Source organism: Callionymus lyra, chromosome 17 (genome assembly GCF_982586985.1).
Source record: "Callionymus lyra chromosome 17, fCalLyr1.hap1.1, whole genome shotgun sequence".
Lineage (NCBI taxonomy): Eukaryota > Metazoa > Chordata > Actinopteri > Syngnathiformes > Callionymidae > Callionymus > Callionymus lyra.
Window position 1 is genome coordinate 18,779,028 of NC_141834.1, and position 14,668 is coordinate 18,793,695.

General features: G+C 36.7%; 2 protein-coding genes and 2 non-coding genes across 4 annotated transcripts; 1 reads left to right on the forward strand and 3 right to left on the reverse strand.

Moving 5' to 3' along the window:
- Window positions 1-375: 375 nt before the first annotated feature.
- On the forward strand, window positions 376-14,559 carry mrs2 (magnesium transporter MRS2). The gene is made up of 12 exons (XM_087813293.1): window positions 376-973; window positions 2,746-2,810; window positions 2,881-2,917; window positions 3,523-3,635; window positions 11,910-12,071; window positions 12,143-12,273; window positions 12,335-12,451; window positions 13,188-13,257; window positions 13,511-13,593; window positions 13,666-13,783; window positions 13,864-13,977; window positions 14,121-14,559. Exons 1-12 carry the CDS (start codon window positions 700-702, stop codon window positions 14,178-14,180), a joined length of 1,344 nt encoding a protein of 447 aa, XP_087669419.1. The 5' UTR covers window positions 376-699; the 3' UTR covers window positions 14,181-14,559.
- On the reverse strand, window positions 3,631-9,966 carry LOC148062879 (integrin beta-1-like). Its single transcript, XM_087813292.1, has 7 exons — window positions 9,879-9,966; window positions 8,371-8,613; window positions 7,743-7,944; window positions 6,655-6,778; window positions 6,306-6,594; window positions 4,802-5,080; window positions 3,631-3,928 (listed from the first exon to the last, which is right to left on the reverse strand). Exons 2-7 carry the CDS (start codon window positions 8,610-8,612, stop codon window positions 3,715-3,717), a joined length of 1,350 nt encoding a protein of 449 aa, XP_087669418.1. The 5' UTR covers window position 8,613; window positions 9,879-9,966; the 3' UTR covers window positions 3,631-3,714.
- On the reverse strand, window positions 10,378-10,450 carry trnar-ucg (transfer RNA arginine (anticodon UCG)). Its single transcript has one exon. It is a non-coding gene; the product is annotated as a tRNA-Arg (tRNA).
- On the reverse strand, window positions 12,722-12,794 carry trnar-ucg (transfer RNA arginine (anticodon UCG)). Its single transcript has one exon. It is a non-coding gene; the product is annotated as a tRNA-Arg (tRNA).
- Window positions 14,560-14,668: the final 109 nt, after the last annotated feature.

Genomic DNA, 14,668 nt, shown 5'->3' on the forward strand with positions numbered 1-14,668 from the left:
TTCATTCAAAGCCTTTAACATTCAGTAACAAGGGTTAGTTTAACTGTCACGTGAACCATGATCGGTCGAAAGTTCGATAAACTTGCTCGGTTTATTTAATTTAATTTTAATTGTTAAAACTCAACCTTTAAGTCTAGACACCTTCTAAAAAACATTTAATAAAAAATGAATCAATCCTTAGAGATGTGTCAATTATATAATTATAAAGATTATAATTTATATTATTAAAATGCCGTTTAAGAAAAAATCCTGTATATTTAAAAAATAATGACGTTAAAAATGTGTCTCTTCCTTCTTTCTTTTACTTGACGTCTCCCTCATCTGTCTGTTGCGTAGACGATCTTTGCTCGCCGCGGTGCATCATGGTCCGTCACGTTCGCTAGTGTTCACCTGTCAAATGACAGCATTCTTTTTTTTACGTTACTTCTATAATTCAAATATTCCTCTAGTGTCAGTGACTTTTTTCAACAGTTAAATAATAACAGCGTCGCTCGACAATCTCCTCAGATCCTGTCCAGACCAAAGCAATCGAACCATCAGCTCAGAGCCTGGAAAGTTTGTTGATGCTTTTGATGTTTGACTTTTTGAGATGGAACCGAATCGTGGAATCATGAGCCAAGGATCTTCTCGATCTATTATGGTTTATCTCCATCAGGTCTGACTCAGATCTTCTTGTATCATTTGATCTTGTTCCTGGTCATGACCCTGCACACGGTGTTGAGGTCTGCTGGTCTGAGGACTCCAGGCATGTTCTCCAGGACTCCAGGCATGTTCTCCAGACTCGTCCATCCAAAGCTCGCTCGTGGTTTGTTCTCCTGCGTCAGAGGGACACGAACTGAGATGTTTGGAGACAAAGTGACGTGGAGTCGCAGCTTCAGTGAAGGTTCGAGTCTGAGTGCGTCTGAAGATCAGAGCTGGAGACTCGCAGGTTCTGGACAGAAGAAGCTGCTGCAAGAAGGTCCAAGATTCCCAGGTGAGAACCAGATTGAGAAACATTCTATTATTCTAATGCTACGTTAAAAACTCAGGTACTTTTTTACAGTGCATTGTATTTATTTTATGTTTTAAAAACATAAACATTTTGCTAGAATTGTCCCTAAAGTCATGCAATAAATAAGTGTTTCAATGACAGTTTCTCTTAAAAAGTCTAAACAAACCATTAATGATTAAAAATACAAGAACTTAGGTGAGGTAGGTTAGGTAGAACTTTATTGATCCCTCAGGAGGTCTCCTGAGGGAAATTGTTTATTTTTTTTCCAATTAGCCACAGCAATACAGAAATTATTCATAAAAAATAAATTAAATAAGAACAAGAACAAAGAGAAATAAAGGGAAATAACAAGATGATACAATCTAAGTCTAAAGAACATAGAACATAGATCAAACTTAAACTTCATTGACATTAAAAATGTACGTTTTGAATCTAGAAAAATCAAGTTAAATTAATTTATTTTTTTAAACAAGTTACAGATACTATGTTAATTGCAACATCTTTATAAAGATTGAAAAAATAAAATGTTCAGATTTACACAATGACTATAGCGTAACAATCAAATCCATGAAGTGTGAATTCATCGATCATTTAGGCGTACTTTGTGCTGGAAATTGTATTTTATTTTTTTTAAAACATACATATTTGATTAAAATTGTCCCTAAACTCGTGCAATAAAGAAGTGTTTCTCTGACGGTTTCTCTTAAAAAGTCTAAACAAACATTGAATGATTCTAAATACAATAACTTAATTGGCATTAAAAATGTTCTTTTTAAATCAAGAAATATTAAGTTAAATTTATTTATTTTTTAAAACAAGTTACAGATACTATGTTAAGATTGAAAAAATAAAATGCACAGATTGACAGGATGACAATACTGGAACAATCAAATCCATTAAGTGTGAATTCATCGATCATTTAGGCGTACTTAGTGCTGGAAATTGTATTTTATTTTATGTTTTAAAAACATACATATTTGACTAAAATTGTCCCTAAAGGCAGAACGATAAGGCAATAAAGGGTGGTTTCTCTTTTTTTCAATATTGATAAATTGGTCTAAGGTTTAACATCAACTAGTGTTAAAGAAAGTCTTTAAAAGTATTGAATTCAACTTAAGTTGTAGGGATCAATGGCAATAACGTTTATTCAGGGACCACATTATCTACGGTGACTGGTGTAAGGGACCGTCAAATCAAAAGAAGAAAGGAAAAAAAGAAAAGAAAAAATATGTAATTAACCCACAACGATTTATAACAAAGCTAAAAACAATACACTACTTTTAAAATGAAAAAGAAAATATTAAATTATTAAATGTGAAAGTTTATCCAAAACATTATATAGAAGAGAAATAAATAGTAAATAACCAAGTCATTAACAAACAAATAAGAGGGTTAAACGTAAAAAAACAAACATGTTATGCTATTGTTGTGTATAATAAATCCAAACTAAAATTGTTAGTTAGCTATCAGACGCTTGTGGAGTTAGATTATTCTTTGACCTAATGATAAATACTTTTATACTTTACTCTGGTCTGGTTTATAATGAGGTCAGCGGCTACTAAATAAATCCAGAAATTAATTTCAAAGTTTTATTGTGAATTTATTTTTCAGTTATAGATAGTTTTCATGTTTTTTTTAAATGATATTTTATATACATGTGCCTAAAGCAATCCTAAAGCTGAATACATCTGAAGTTTTAAGCGGTTTTAGGGATTTTCAAGAAGATTATTTGTCATTTTTTTCTCTTCGAACAGTTTCGTTCGTCCGACACAGAGTGACCGACGCACCTCTGTCCAGCGCCGCTCCAGCCTTTGTCGTGGTAAATGTTATTTAATTCTCAATTAACTTTGCAACTGTAATGTTTATTTGTTTTTACATTTATTTCACAGATGAAATTCGACCAAGAGGGAAATGTCACATCGTTCGGTGAGTTCTTGAAAATTAACTTGATTAAAAAAATCACTGGAGTAACTATTGATTTATTAGTTTTTCTACTTTTTTTTCAGTTTTTTTTTAATACAGTTTTGTTTTCCTTTTCATTATCATGCCTAAGCGTTTAGCCTTAGCATTGAGCTTTAACATTTAGCATTAGCATTTAGCTTTAGCATCTAGCTTTAGCATTTAGCCTTAGCGTTGAGCTTTAACATCTAGCTTTAGCATTTAGCCTTGGCATTGAGCTTTATCATTTAGCCTTAGCATTGAGCTTTAGCATTAAGCTTTAGAAAATTAGCTTTAGCATTAGACTCTCCTTATCAATCCTGTAGTTGCAGCAAATTGTTTTGATTGTTTAAGCGCTTTGTGACCCTGGTCTGGAAAAGCGCTATAAAAATAAAAATGACTTACTTAAAGTCTGCCAAGTTTAGTTCAAACTATCTTTCATTCTGACATGTTCATCTACTGAGAGAAACAAGAAATAATCCGTCTGTTGTTTTCTTTTCAAACCAGGAGCTCTGACGCAGCTAAACTTCTGTGCGACGCCATGTTGGAAAGTCATCGTGAACCTCCGATTAATTTTATTCTTTAATTCACAGAGAAGAAGAAAAACGAACTCTGCCAGGAACTCAGTCTTCAAGCCCGAGATCTTCGCTTCCAACACAGCACCAGCCTCACGACCCGACAGAACTGCATCATTATACGAATGGAGGTGAGAGCTTTTTATTAGATCATCTATGGTTCACATGTTTCTATAGAGGGATTTGAATCATTTATTTTTCCGAAACGTCTCATACGAAACCAAAAAGAGATAATTTTTCACCAGGACAATCTCTCACTTTTAACACGGTGGCGTCCGTGGCTCCAGCTGATCGTCGCACAGAGTAATAGTAGAAACAGTCGTCGACGTCTCGCTCTCTACACATGGAAGCTCGTCCGTCTTTGTTTAGTTCCTCTTTGGACTCCACCGTCCTCACCGTGATGTCCGCACAGTCCTGCTCGCACCTGCGGGACCGAAAGAACGTGTTTCAAATCCATCCTTTTCCTAAATCCTGAGTTTATTATGGTCTAGAAAGCATTTCCACCGCGATCTGGTTTATTTCTTCAAATTTAAACCTTGAGAAAAACGGCTATTTTAACTTCTTTTGAGCAAATATCAGCTGCAGAACGAAAATCTAGGTTTTAAAAGAAACTAACTCGACCTTTTTTAAATGATCTTCCAAAAAAAATTAAACATTTTTGAAGTTTATCGGTGTCATGAGAATATATTGAAATGTTGTTTCTGTTTTTTTTTTCTAATCATTAAATTATTTTTTAAATAATGTAATTAAATCATTTCTATATTGAAATATTGAATTTGTTTTTTAAACAATTTAACTGAATAAATTGTACATTAAAAGGTTAAATTAGTTGTATTTAATATATAATAATAATTCCAATAATTCGAAAATGTTTTTTCTAAATTAAACATTTTCAAATTTGCAGTCTTTTAAATTCAATATAAAAATCTCACTAATATAGCGACATATTTATATTGATTTTTTAAATTTAAGAAATGGAAGAAAATTGAATTTAGTGTGTTTTTTAAATATTTTAATCAAAATAAAATGTATTTGAAAATATTGGAAATTTATAATTCAATCATTCGAAAAAAAAAAAAATCCTCCTTTCATAGTATAAATTATTAGATTAAATTACTCAACAAATATAAACAAATGCTTAAAAAAAACAACATTTCAACAAAGTTACAACATTAGAAACATTCAATATTCTGATGACACTGATTTACTTCCATGTAAAACCTCCAAAAGGATGAATGGAGTTTAAGAAAAGAGGAAGTGAATGAAATGAACTCTTTGAAAATATCTCTTCGCTCACGTGTTCTTGTTGGGTCCGGTCCTGAACGCCCGACACTCCACACAATCTTTGGTCTGTGCGCACACGCCGGCACAGGTGGGACACACCTCACAGGTGGGACCCTGAAACGGGAGGTTACACCTGCAGACCCCGCATTCGCAGACTCCCCTCCCGTTGCATATCAGCCCGTTGGACGCCATGCAGGCGTCCACGTCTTTGGGGCAGTCGCAGGCAGAGCCGACCCAGCCTTCATTGCAGACGCAGGTCCTGCACTCACACGACCCGTGACCTCCACAGATCCTGTCCAGAGAGACCACGACATCAGTCGTTTGTTAAAACTTTTACAAAAACTGCAGACCGCAGAGACTATTGTAATAGTTAATTCTTGTGTCTAAACAAGAAGGATGTGTCTTGCCTGCAGTTCATACAAAACTCTGCAGCCAGAATTCTGACCTGCTCTAGTAGAAGAACTCACATTTCTCCTGATCCTTAAAACTCTTCACTGGCTGCCAGTTTCTTTCAGGATCCATTTTAAAATTCTTACTTTCAGATATATTCATGGTCACACCTTCCATCAGTGATCACTGATCCAGACTTACACCCCAGCTCGGGCTCTGAGGTCTGTGGATCAGAATCTACTGATGGTTCTGGTTCAGCTGTCATTGGTTGGCTGGGCGGCAAAGCTTTCTGGGAGCTATTCAGGTCTAGGGGTGTAAGAAAATATAAACATACTAACGTTTTTTTTTTACCAATACCATATTGATATTCTACATTATTATCATGTTTTCCTCTCAAATTGGATTTTACCTTATATATAGTTCTTTTATGGTTTATGTTTCAATACAATAATTTGTTTTTATTTTTCATTTTTATGTATAATTAACATACAAATATAGAGTTTGTTCATTTTTGTGTTGTAATTAAAGTTCCAGCCTCTATATGGCAGCAGTCATTACGTCCTTGGGAGATAAAACAAACAATGAAATCCTGGCTATGACTGAGGACGAGAGGATACAGTGACTCCAGCAGCTTTTAAAGCTTTTGGTTTGAAAACGAATGAAAGCAGTTACGACTTCGTCAAGAGTCATGTGGTCTGTAAATACTACAACACCAGAGTCAAGTACTTGATCAGTACTACAATGATCCCACAAGATGGCTGAGGACTAGAGGATACAGTGAGTCCAGCAGCTTTTAAAGCTGACGTTTGGACATATTTTGATTTGAAAACCGACGAAAGCAGTTACAACTTCATCAAGAGTCATGTGGTCTGTAAATTCTGCAACACCAGACTGAGGACGAGAGGATACAGTGACTCCAGCAGCTTTTAAAGCTGATGTTTGGACATATTTTGGTTTGAAAACAAATGAAATCAGTTACGACTTTGTCAAGAGTCATGTGGTCTGTAAATACTACAACACCAGAGTCAAGTACTGGACAATACTACAAATACGTCCTTGTACTACGTGTCTCTACTCTAAGCCACCCCCCCCGATAAACTAGGGTCGAGTGAAATCCGAAGTCTTACTTGTTGCTACTGGAGTCACAGTTGAAGTTGTCGCACTCGCAGAACCTCCCGGAGTATCGCTCTCTGGGGTTTTCTCTGACTTTACAGACGCACTCGCCGCCCTCGCACTCGCCGTGGCCATCGCACACCGGAGCGCCGGGACGCGAGCGACACATCTCGTCGTCCATAGAACCCTCGCAATGTATCCCGACGTAGGGCTGGTCGCACCGGCAGGCGCCACACTGCCAGGCGCCGCGACCGCTGCAGGAGGCGCTGTTGTCCTCGCGACTCCTCATGCACTCGCACTCGCCTGAGGAGACGCTCGTGTTACGTTTGCGGCGAGTCGTTTTTCACGATGCCGTGAACTCACACTCCACGTGGACCGTCAACTCCAGACTCTGTGGGAGTCCCCGGGGTGTGATGCGGACCGACCAGGGTCCGGTGCTGTTCCCGGCACCGCCCTGAGCGCGACAATGATCCGCCGGCACCTGGACCTGGAACATCAGGAGTTAGAACGAGGGACAAAAGTGTCAAACTAATGTCGAGTCATTTTATGTTTGTCTCGAAATCAAAGTAGATTCATGTTTATATTTAGATCTATAAAGATGACATCGTTGAAGTATATCGTTGCTAATTTAGCATTTAAATTATTTTATTGAAATGTTTTAAACATAAGTTGGTTCTTTTGGGAATAATTGAATAATGTATATAGTGAATTTTTGAATTGATAAATTGTAAATTAAGAAGTTTAATTTCAATTGTTTTTTAATAAAATATTTATAAAAATGTTGTTTACACATATAGTTTCATATTGTAATTGTATTTAATCTAAAATAAATGTTCCTAAATTTTCTTTTATGGAATTCGTAGCTGTTTAATTAAGAGTGCAGCAAAATAGTTTTCAATGACATTGTAACAAACAATATAAAACAATATAAAATATAAGGTGAACACATGCCTAAGTGTTAGCATTTAGCTTTGCCAATTAGCTTTAGCATTAAGCTCTCCTTATCTCCTTATTTCCTATTCAATATACTTTTAAACATCTATATAAATATATATAAAAACATTTTTATAATTAATTTAAAAGGCTACAAAATATTCTAGATCTAGAAAATGTATTTTTTAATTATTCAAATAAGATTACCAAACCTTTAAAAAATGAATAATTAATTGGGAAAATCATCTTTGATTTGTTTCAGTTAATTGTATATTTAATTATTGAAGAATAATTTAGATCTTAAATAAATTGATTTCAATAAATAATTAATGGGATCCACTTTTAAAATGATGACACTGATATACTTAAATTAAATTAAGCCTCTGGGAATATAAAGACTGTATCAAAGTCCGACTCCTACTTCCTGTCATGTAAATACATATTGGTTTCATTGTAGCGTCAACAGCTGATAGATATTTGTATGTTTTGACACCACGAGTGCAGAGAAAAGTCGTTACGTTGACAACGTGAGCGTCTTTGTTTTTGCCGGCGAAGGTGATGTTGAGGCCGTCGGGCGCTCCACTTATGTCCATGTCTGAGGTCGGCCGGTCCGTGGTGACGGCCAAGAGGAAGGACTGGACCAGACCGGGTCTGAGTCTGAGGGAAACCATCTGTGGCTCCAGCAGTACCTCGACCCCGTCCTCGAGAGTCCTGGCGCGCCTTCACAGAGTTGATGTAATTAGATATAAGAACGAGGTAAATCAGTGACGTCGCTATATTGTGTGGTTGAATTTAACATCTAAATGTATTGAAGTTTTTTTAAATAATTTAATTATTTCAGTTACATTCTGTTTTAGTTATTAAAAAAATATCTATTTTAAAATGAACACGCAAATATTAACAGCGTTTGTTCATTTTTGTGTTGCATTTAAACCCCCGGCCACTAGTTGGCAGCAATACAATCCTGTGCGATCCCTACTGGGGATGAGAGGATACAGTAGACTCAAGCATATACTTTTTACGCATTTTAGAGTGATTTTATTCAATAATTGAAGTTTAATTTCTTTTTTTTCATTAATAGTTAAATGCTAAATTCAACAATATTGTGCCGTCACTGAGATACTTCCACAGAAACACGACTCTCACCTGGGTACATTTCTGATGATGGAGAGCTCGCCTGTAGGGTTGTACAAGTCGGTACATTTGGCTCGAAGATGCCTTTTCTCAGTGTTGCATCGTGCTTGGACACCGGGGGTGCTGCACCAGGAACACTTGGGGTCCGCCTGGATGCACTGGTTGCAGTCTCTCGCTGAGGTCGGACATCCCTTCTCTCTGGCCCAGCTGGTGATCACCAGAGTCAACAGGAGGGCAGCACTGAGTCGCTTCATCCTGCAATGAAATCCTCCACGTCAGTTAAAATGGCGACATGTCAGATTGAATTAGGCGTTTATGGCTCCCCCAAGTGTTGAGACAGTGTAGTTGCAATGTCGTCGAGCCCCTGTTGCTATTGCCGTAAGAGCGTTTTCCCCTAAAGTCATTAGCCCAGACAAAGTTACCTGGTGAAGAGCATTGTTTTTACCACATCAATCATGATTGTTCAAAACAAATCCGATTTAAATAAAAAATAAAATAAAAAAAAACTTGGGGTGGAAGAAAAAATTATACACTTAAACAACGCAATATTTTTTTTCACAATTCCATATTGATATTTAACAACTATTTATCCTTTTTTTATTTGGCTTTCAAATTGTATTTGAATGTTCTCTTATGTTTGACATTTAAATGGAGTGTCTCTAAAATAATTCCATTGTTTACTTAAAAAAATATAAATACCATTATTTTCCGTGTTTGTTCATTTTCGTGTCGCAATTAAACTTCCTGCTGCTAAATGGCAGCATTCATTACGTCCTCCGCAGCTAAAGGAACAATGACTGAGGACGAGAGGATACAGTGACTCCAGTAGCTTTTAATGCTGATGTTTGGACATATTTTGATTTGAAAACAAATGAAAGCAGTTACTACTTCGTCAAGAGTCATGTGGTCTGTAAATACTACAACACCAGAGTCAAGTACTGGACAATACTACACATATATCCTTGTTACTACACTATCACAACACCAGAGTCAAGTACTCAACAATATTACACATATATACTTGTTACTACACTATCACAACACCAGAGTCAAGTACTCAACAATATTACACATATATACTTGTTACTACAGTATCACTATATATGGTATCGTTGCCTCTCTATTATTATATGTATCGTCATGGCAGATTATTGCCTATTCACACCCCTATTTTATTTTTTATTTATTTTTATTTAAAAAAGTGATATTAATTGTAAAAAAAAAAGGTTCCTAGTCTTTTTTTGAGGTTCAACTTATGAACAGAACTGCCACTCAAAACAGCCCACACCACAATCTTAACACGTTGTTTTTGTCTCATAATTGTTCACTTCAAATCTAGGCTATAAACGCATGACATATCTCCTTGGCTGATGTAATTAAACAATTCATGTGGGAGTGTGAAGAAGCGATAGATGGATGGAAAAATAGATAGATAGATAGATAGATAGATAGATAGATAGATAGATAGATAGATAGATAGATAGATAAAGAAAACGATTTTAACAAAAGAGCTACTTTACCTGCAGTGTTCAGTCGTCTGTGAGCAGCTTCAGTTCTTTATGAAACAAAGTATGTCACCTGGTGTGGATCTATGGATGTGAAACGACAACATTTGTCGACTCATCACGCCCCCATCTCTGAAAACCTTCACGGGTCAAAGTCAACAGTTCATTTTTGGGGAAGATAATTCTGTGTGTTTTGCACTATTTGCTCTGTTACTGTTTAATCACTACTATTAGCAGTTTGGAGGTATCTGGTTTTTTTGTGTGTATTTCTTTGGACAATTTAAAAGTGAGTCCTGGTCGCTACATTAGAATGAACATGCATTTATGCCTCTAAAAATAATCCTAACCCTTTATCGACATGAGAGTGAGTAGAAAATTCGGGAAATTTGAATTGTTTCCCTTTATGTACTTTTAAGGAGCATATATTTGACATAATTCCAGAATAGTTACAAACAATATATACTAGAGATGTATAAGATTTTTTTAAGAATGTAAAATCAACACTCAAAAAAGTCGACCACGAAGGGACTCGAACCCTCAATCTTCTGATTCGAAGTCAGACGCCTTATCCATTAGGCCACGCGGTCACGTGGTAGAAGCAGAGAGAAATAGACGTTGTAAATTAAATTAATTGAATTCGATATTGACTTGCATTTATATATAAATAATTGCATAACATTATTCAAAAATAATAATGATTCAATACTTTTTATATATATATATCTCGATTTTTCAATATAATCACGGGACAAACGCGATAGTACAAGCGTAGGACAAAAATTAGAATAAAATAATTAAAAGAAAAGAAAAAGAAAAACAAGGGTTTTTACATGCTTTTCACATTGTGCTGAGGCATTTTTTCGTTTTCATTTCATTTTTTCATTTCATTTTTCATTTCATTTTTTCGTTTTTGATCGTCAGTCCACTCCAGTGTTTGTTGTGTCTTTCTGCCTTAATTCTTCGATGAAATGTCAATTCTTCCATGAGAAATATGTTCTCCACTATATCCAGCCACTGATCCCGTCTCAGAGATTGACTTTGTAACCAATTTCTGGTGATTCCTTTTTTTACAGGCTATAGTTAGAATGTTAAAAAGATACAGATCTGTCTTATCTATAACGGTCCAAGATAGACCAAAGTACAGATATCGTGGATTCTTTGCAACCCTGAAGCCCAGAATCTCCTCCCACATGACATCATTCCAGAATAGTTACAATCTGGTGCATGACCCAAAAAACCTGTGTGATCGACACTCCAGCCTCCACACCGTCTCCAAATGTCTCGGTTGTAAATATCTATAAAAGTAATTATTTTCTTGTAAGTAAGTAAGGAAGTAATTTTTGTTTGTATAGCGCTTTTCCAGAACAGGGTCACAAAGCGCTTAAACAATCAAAACAATATTCAATAAAGTATATACTTTAAAGGTCAAGATAAAAACTGAGAAGACAACAGGAGTTCCAGAAAATCAAGGAAAAGCCTGAACAAATAAAAACGTCTTAATATGTTTCTTGAAGGAGTCAGTAGATCATCAAACACAGAGATGGTTCCAAAGCTTAGGAGCAACAGTCTGGAAGGATTTCTCTCCTCTGGTCCTGAAGCGTGTTCAGGAACCATCAGTAGATTCTGATCCACAGACCTCAGAGCCCGAGCTGGGCTGTAAGTCTGGATCAGATCACTGATGGAAGGTCTGACCATGAATAGATCTGAAAGTAAGAACCAGAATTTTAAAGTTGATCCTGAAAGAAACTGGCAGCCAGTGAAGAGTTTTAAGGATCGGAGAAATGTGAGTTCTTCTACTAGAGCGGGTCAGAATTCTGGCTGCAGAGTTTTGTATGAACTACAAGCGAGACAGATCCTTCTTGCTAAGACATGTAAACAAACTGTTACAATAGTCTAAACAACACAAACACGTGGATTACAAGCTCCATGTTGTGACAACATTTTCCTAAGTTTAGAGATTTTTCTCAGTTGAAGGAAACAGTTTCTGGTCAGTTTTCTACCTTCCATCGATGAATCTTGTTGTTTCTAATGTGTTTCTGTGCTCAGTCTCTGAAGGCCATCATCACCCCTCAGTCCCTGCTGCTCTTGGATTTCCGTGGCCTGGGTCTGGAGCGCTGGCTGGTGATGGAGCTCGCGCCTCAGCTGGCGTCTCACACGCATCAGCTTCCCTTCGAGTTCCGAGCTCTGGAGGCCATCCTGCAGCACACGGTGAGAGTCCATCCTCCCGTGACCTCATACGACTGGATATATATATATACGTGTGTTTAATGTCCGCTCAGGTGAACACGCTCCAGGGTCGACTGAACGAAGTTGAACCGGCGATACTGGACACGCTGGAGTACCTCCTGGATCCCAAGATACTCTCTGCTGATAGAAGTAAACTACACATACTCCTGCAGAACAGCAAAAGGTACTTTAAAAGTCATTTAAATGAAGTTTACTCTCCTGGTCTGAACCTCTCGTGTCGACAGTTTATCGGAGCTGGAGACGGACATCAGAGTTTTTAAGGAGTCGTTGTTGAAGATTTTGGACGAAGAAGAAATCACCGAAGAACTTTGTCTCACCAAGTGGTCTGACCCCAGAGTCTTGTGAGTCACAAACACAATTTAACTTTCGATACAATTAAAAGTAAAGCTACACAATTATTCCATTTACAAGGGATTTGTTTGGCTTATAGTTAAATCGGCTATTTGGCGCCACCTAGCTTTGGATTTGGATCGTAACAGCAGCTTTGAACGGGGATTATTTTTTACGTATTTAAGAAATAAAATGTATATATAAAATATTTAAAGTAAAACAATATATACTGGAGATGTAAAAGATTTTTTTAAGAAAGTAAAATCAAGACTCAAAAAAGTCGACCACGAAGGGACTCGAACCCTCAATCTTCTGATTCGAAGTCAGACGCCTTATCCATTAGGCCACGCGGTCACGTGGTAGATATAGGAGCAGGCGAGTCTATATATTGCTTTCCGGGACCTGGGTTGGCTTTCAATGGGACTATAGTACTTCCGCCATGTTTCGATATCGATGATTAGTTACAATAATAAAACAAACGTTTGTTTGTTCATATTTACCGCTGTGACGTGATAACAATGTAATACGTCATCAATTGTATTGTTTAGTTCTCTCTTTCTTCATACATTTGATCAGTAAAACTACATTAAATGTTGTATATTAAGGAAAAAAATGAACTATATTTTTATTAAAAGTGTCAGTTCATATCAAGATAATTCTATGGAAAACTTTTAATTTCTCTTCCTGTTTTTTGGCAGTGTTTTCTCTGTTTATCTCAACATTAACAAACATTCACTAACTTTTTAGTGAAGAGAGTAGTTTGGGGATCGATCACGCTGAAGAGATGGAACTGTTGCTGGAGAATTACTACATGCAGGTCAGTTAATAGATTTATTTATTGATTTATTTTCACTACTATAATCCCACTTCCTGTTGTGTGTTTCCTTAATTTGGATACATATATTTAACATTAAAAGAAGGACTGCGGCTGAATTTTAACTTGTTATAAACAATGTAATTGAAGCTTAATTTCAATCATTTTAACCATTTTAAAAATAATTTTAATCGAGTTTATAGAGGGATCTTTGACAGTAAATGCACATTATTGCCATTAAAACATGTGTCTTCAGGCCGAGGAGCTGGGGAACACGGCCAGAGAGCTGAAGGGTTTGATCGACGACTCTGAGAGCGTCATCTTCATCAACCTGGACAGGTACTGACCACTTCTGAACACCGCTTTTGTTCGTCGGCTCCTCGAGACTCCACCTCTTTGTGTTCCTCTCAGCCATAGAAACACCATGATGCGCTTGAATCTCCAGCTCACCATGGGAACCTTCTCCCTCTCCCTGTTCGGTCTCATCGGGGTTGCCTTCGGGATGAACCTGGAGTCGTCCTTTGAAGAGGTGAGATCCTCGGATCTGGTTTCATTCCTGGGTTCATGTCGAATGTTTGAACGCGGCGTATCTTCTGTTTTCGTTGGCAGGACGCTCGATTCTTCTGGATGGTCACAGGCTTCATGTTCTTGGGCAGCGGGTTGATATGGAGGAGACTGTTGTCTTTTCTGGGACGGAATCTGGAGCCTACAGCACCAATGAAAGTATGTTATTGAGCAAAACAATCTTTATTGTTGTTTGAAATTAAATCAAAATGTAAACTTGAATCTTTGTACTGATAACATATTATTATATAATGGTGCCATAATAATACATTTTAAACGTTCTCCTTTCCCTCACTCGACAGATCCCTCCAGTGTGGAAGAGAAATCTGAAAGCGTCAGACATCAAGCCTGGGATGAGATGAAGTTGATCCTCAGATCAGTTGTAATCCCGGTTCACCTTTGACAGTTTACCTCATAGAGCTTAAGTGTAATTACAGTGGAAGTTTTTATCTTCACACTTTGTGTCTCTTGTTGCCCCCTTCTGAGCCTTTCAGTTCTTGTTACACCTGGGATTATATCCGGGACTTGATCTTGTTCCTAATAGAATCCAATGGTTTTACCTTCAGGTCGACAATGTTTTTGATAATTAAGAAAAATTATATTAATAGATCGTTTGTGTTTGTTGTGTATGTCAAGATGTTTAAGCTCTGTTTTTTGTCATATGTGCGAAAAATGTGAATTAAATATTTTCCTTAAGCCAATGTATCATGTTTTCTACTATACAACTTTTTTTTTAATGTACAACGCATCAAATACACACAATATTAAGTATATATTATTGTTATTTTTAACCTTCTGTCAGTGTAAAACGTATTTTGTCCTTTCAGTGTTTGTCAAGAAAGTGTATAAA

Excerpts from the sequence above, each read along its gene's own strand:
- mrs2 (XM_087813293.1), top strand. The coding sequence starts at position 700 with ATGACCCTGCACACGGTGTTGAGGTCTGCTGGTCTGAGGACTCCAGGC. Across the intron at positions 12,274-12,334 it reads CTCCTGCAGAACAGCAAAAG|TTTATCGGAGCTGGAGACGG; the intron begins GTACTTTAAAAG and ends TCGTGTCGACAG. Across the intron at positions 13,784-13,863 it reads TGGAGTCGTCCTTTGAAGAG|GACGCTCGATTCTTCTGGAT; the intron begins GTGAGATCCTCG and ends TTTCGTTGGCAG.
- LOC148062879 (XM_087813292.1), bottom strand. The coding sequence starts at position 8,612 with ATGAAGCGACTCAGTGCTGCCCTCCTGTTGACTCTGGTGATCACCAGC. Across the intron at positions 6,779-7,742 it reads AAGACGCTCACGTTGTCAAC|GTCCAGGTGCCGGCGGATCA; the intron begins GTAACGACTTTT and ends CTGATGTTCCAG. Across the intron at positions 3,929-4,801 it reads ACCGGACCCAACAAGAACAC|GTGCGAGCAGGACTGTGCGG; the intron begins GTGAGCGAAGAG and ends TCGGTCCCGCAG.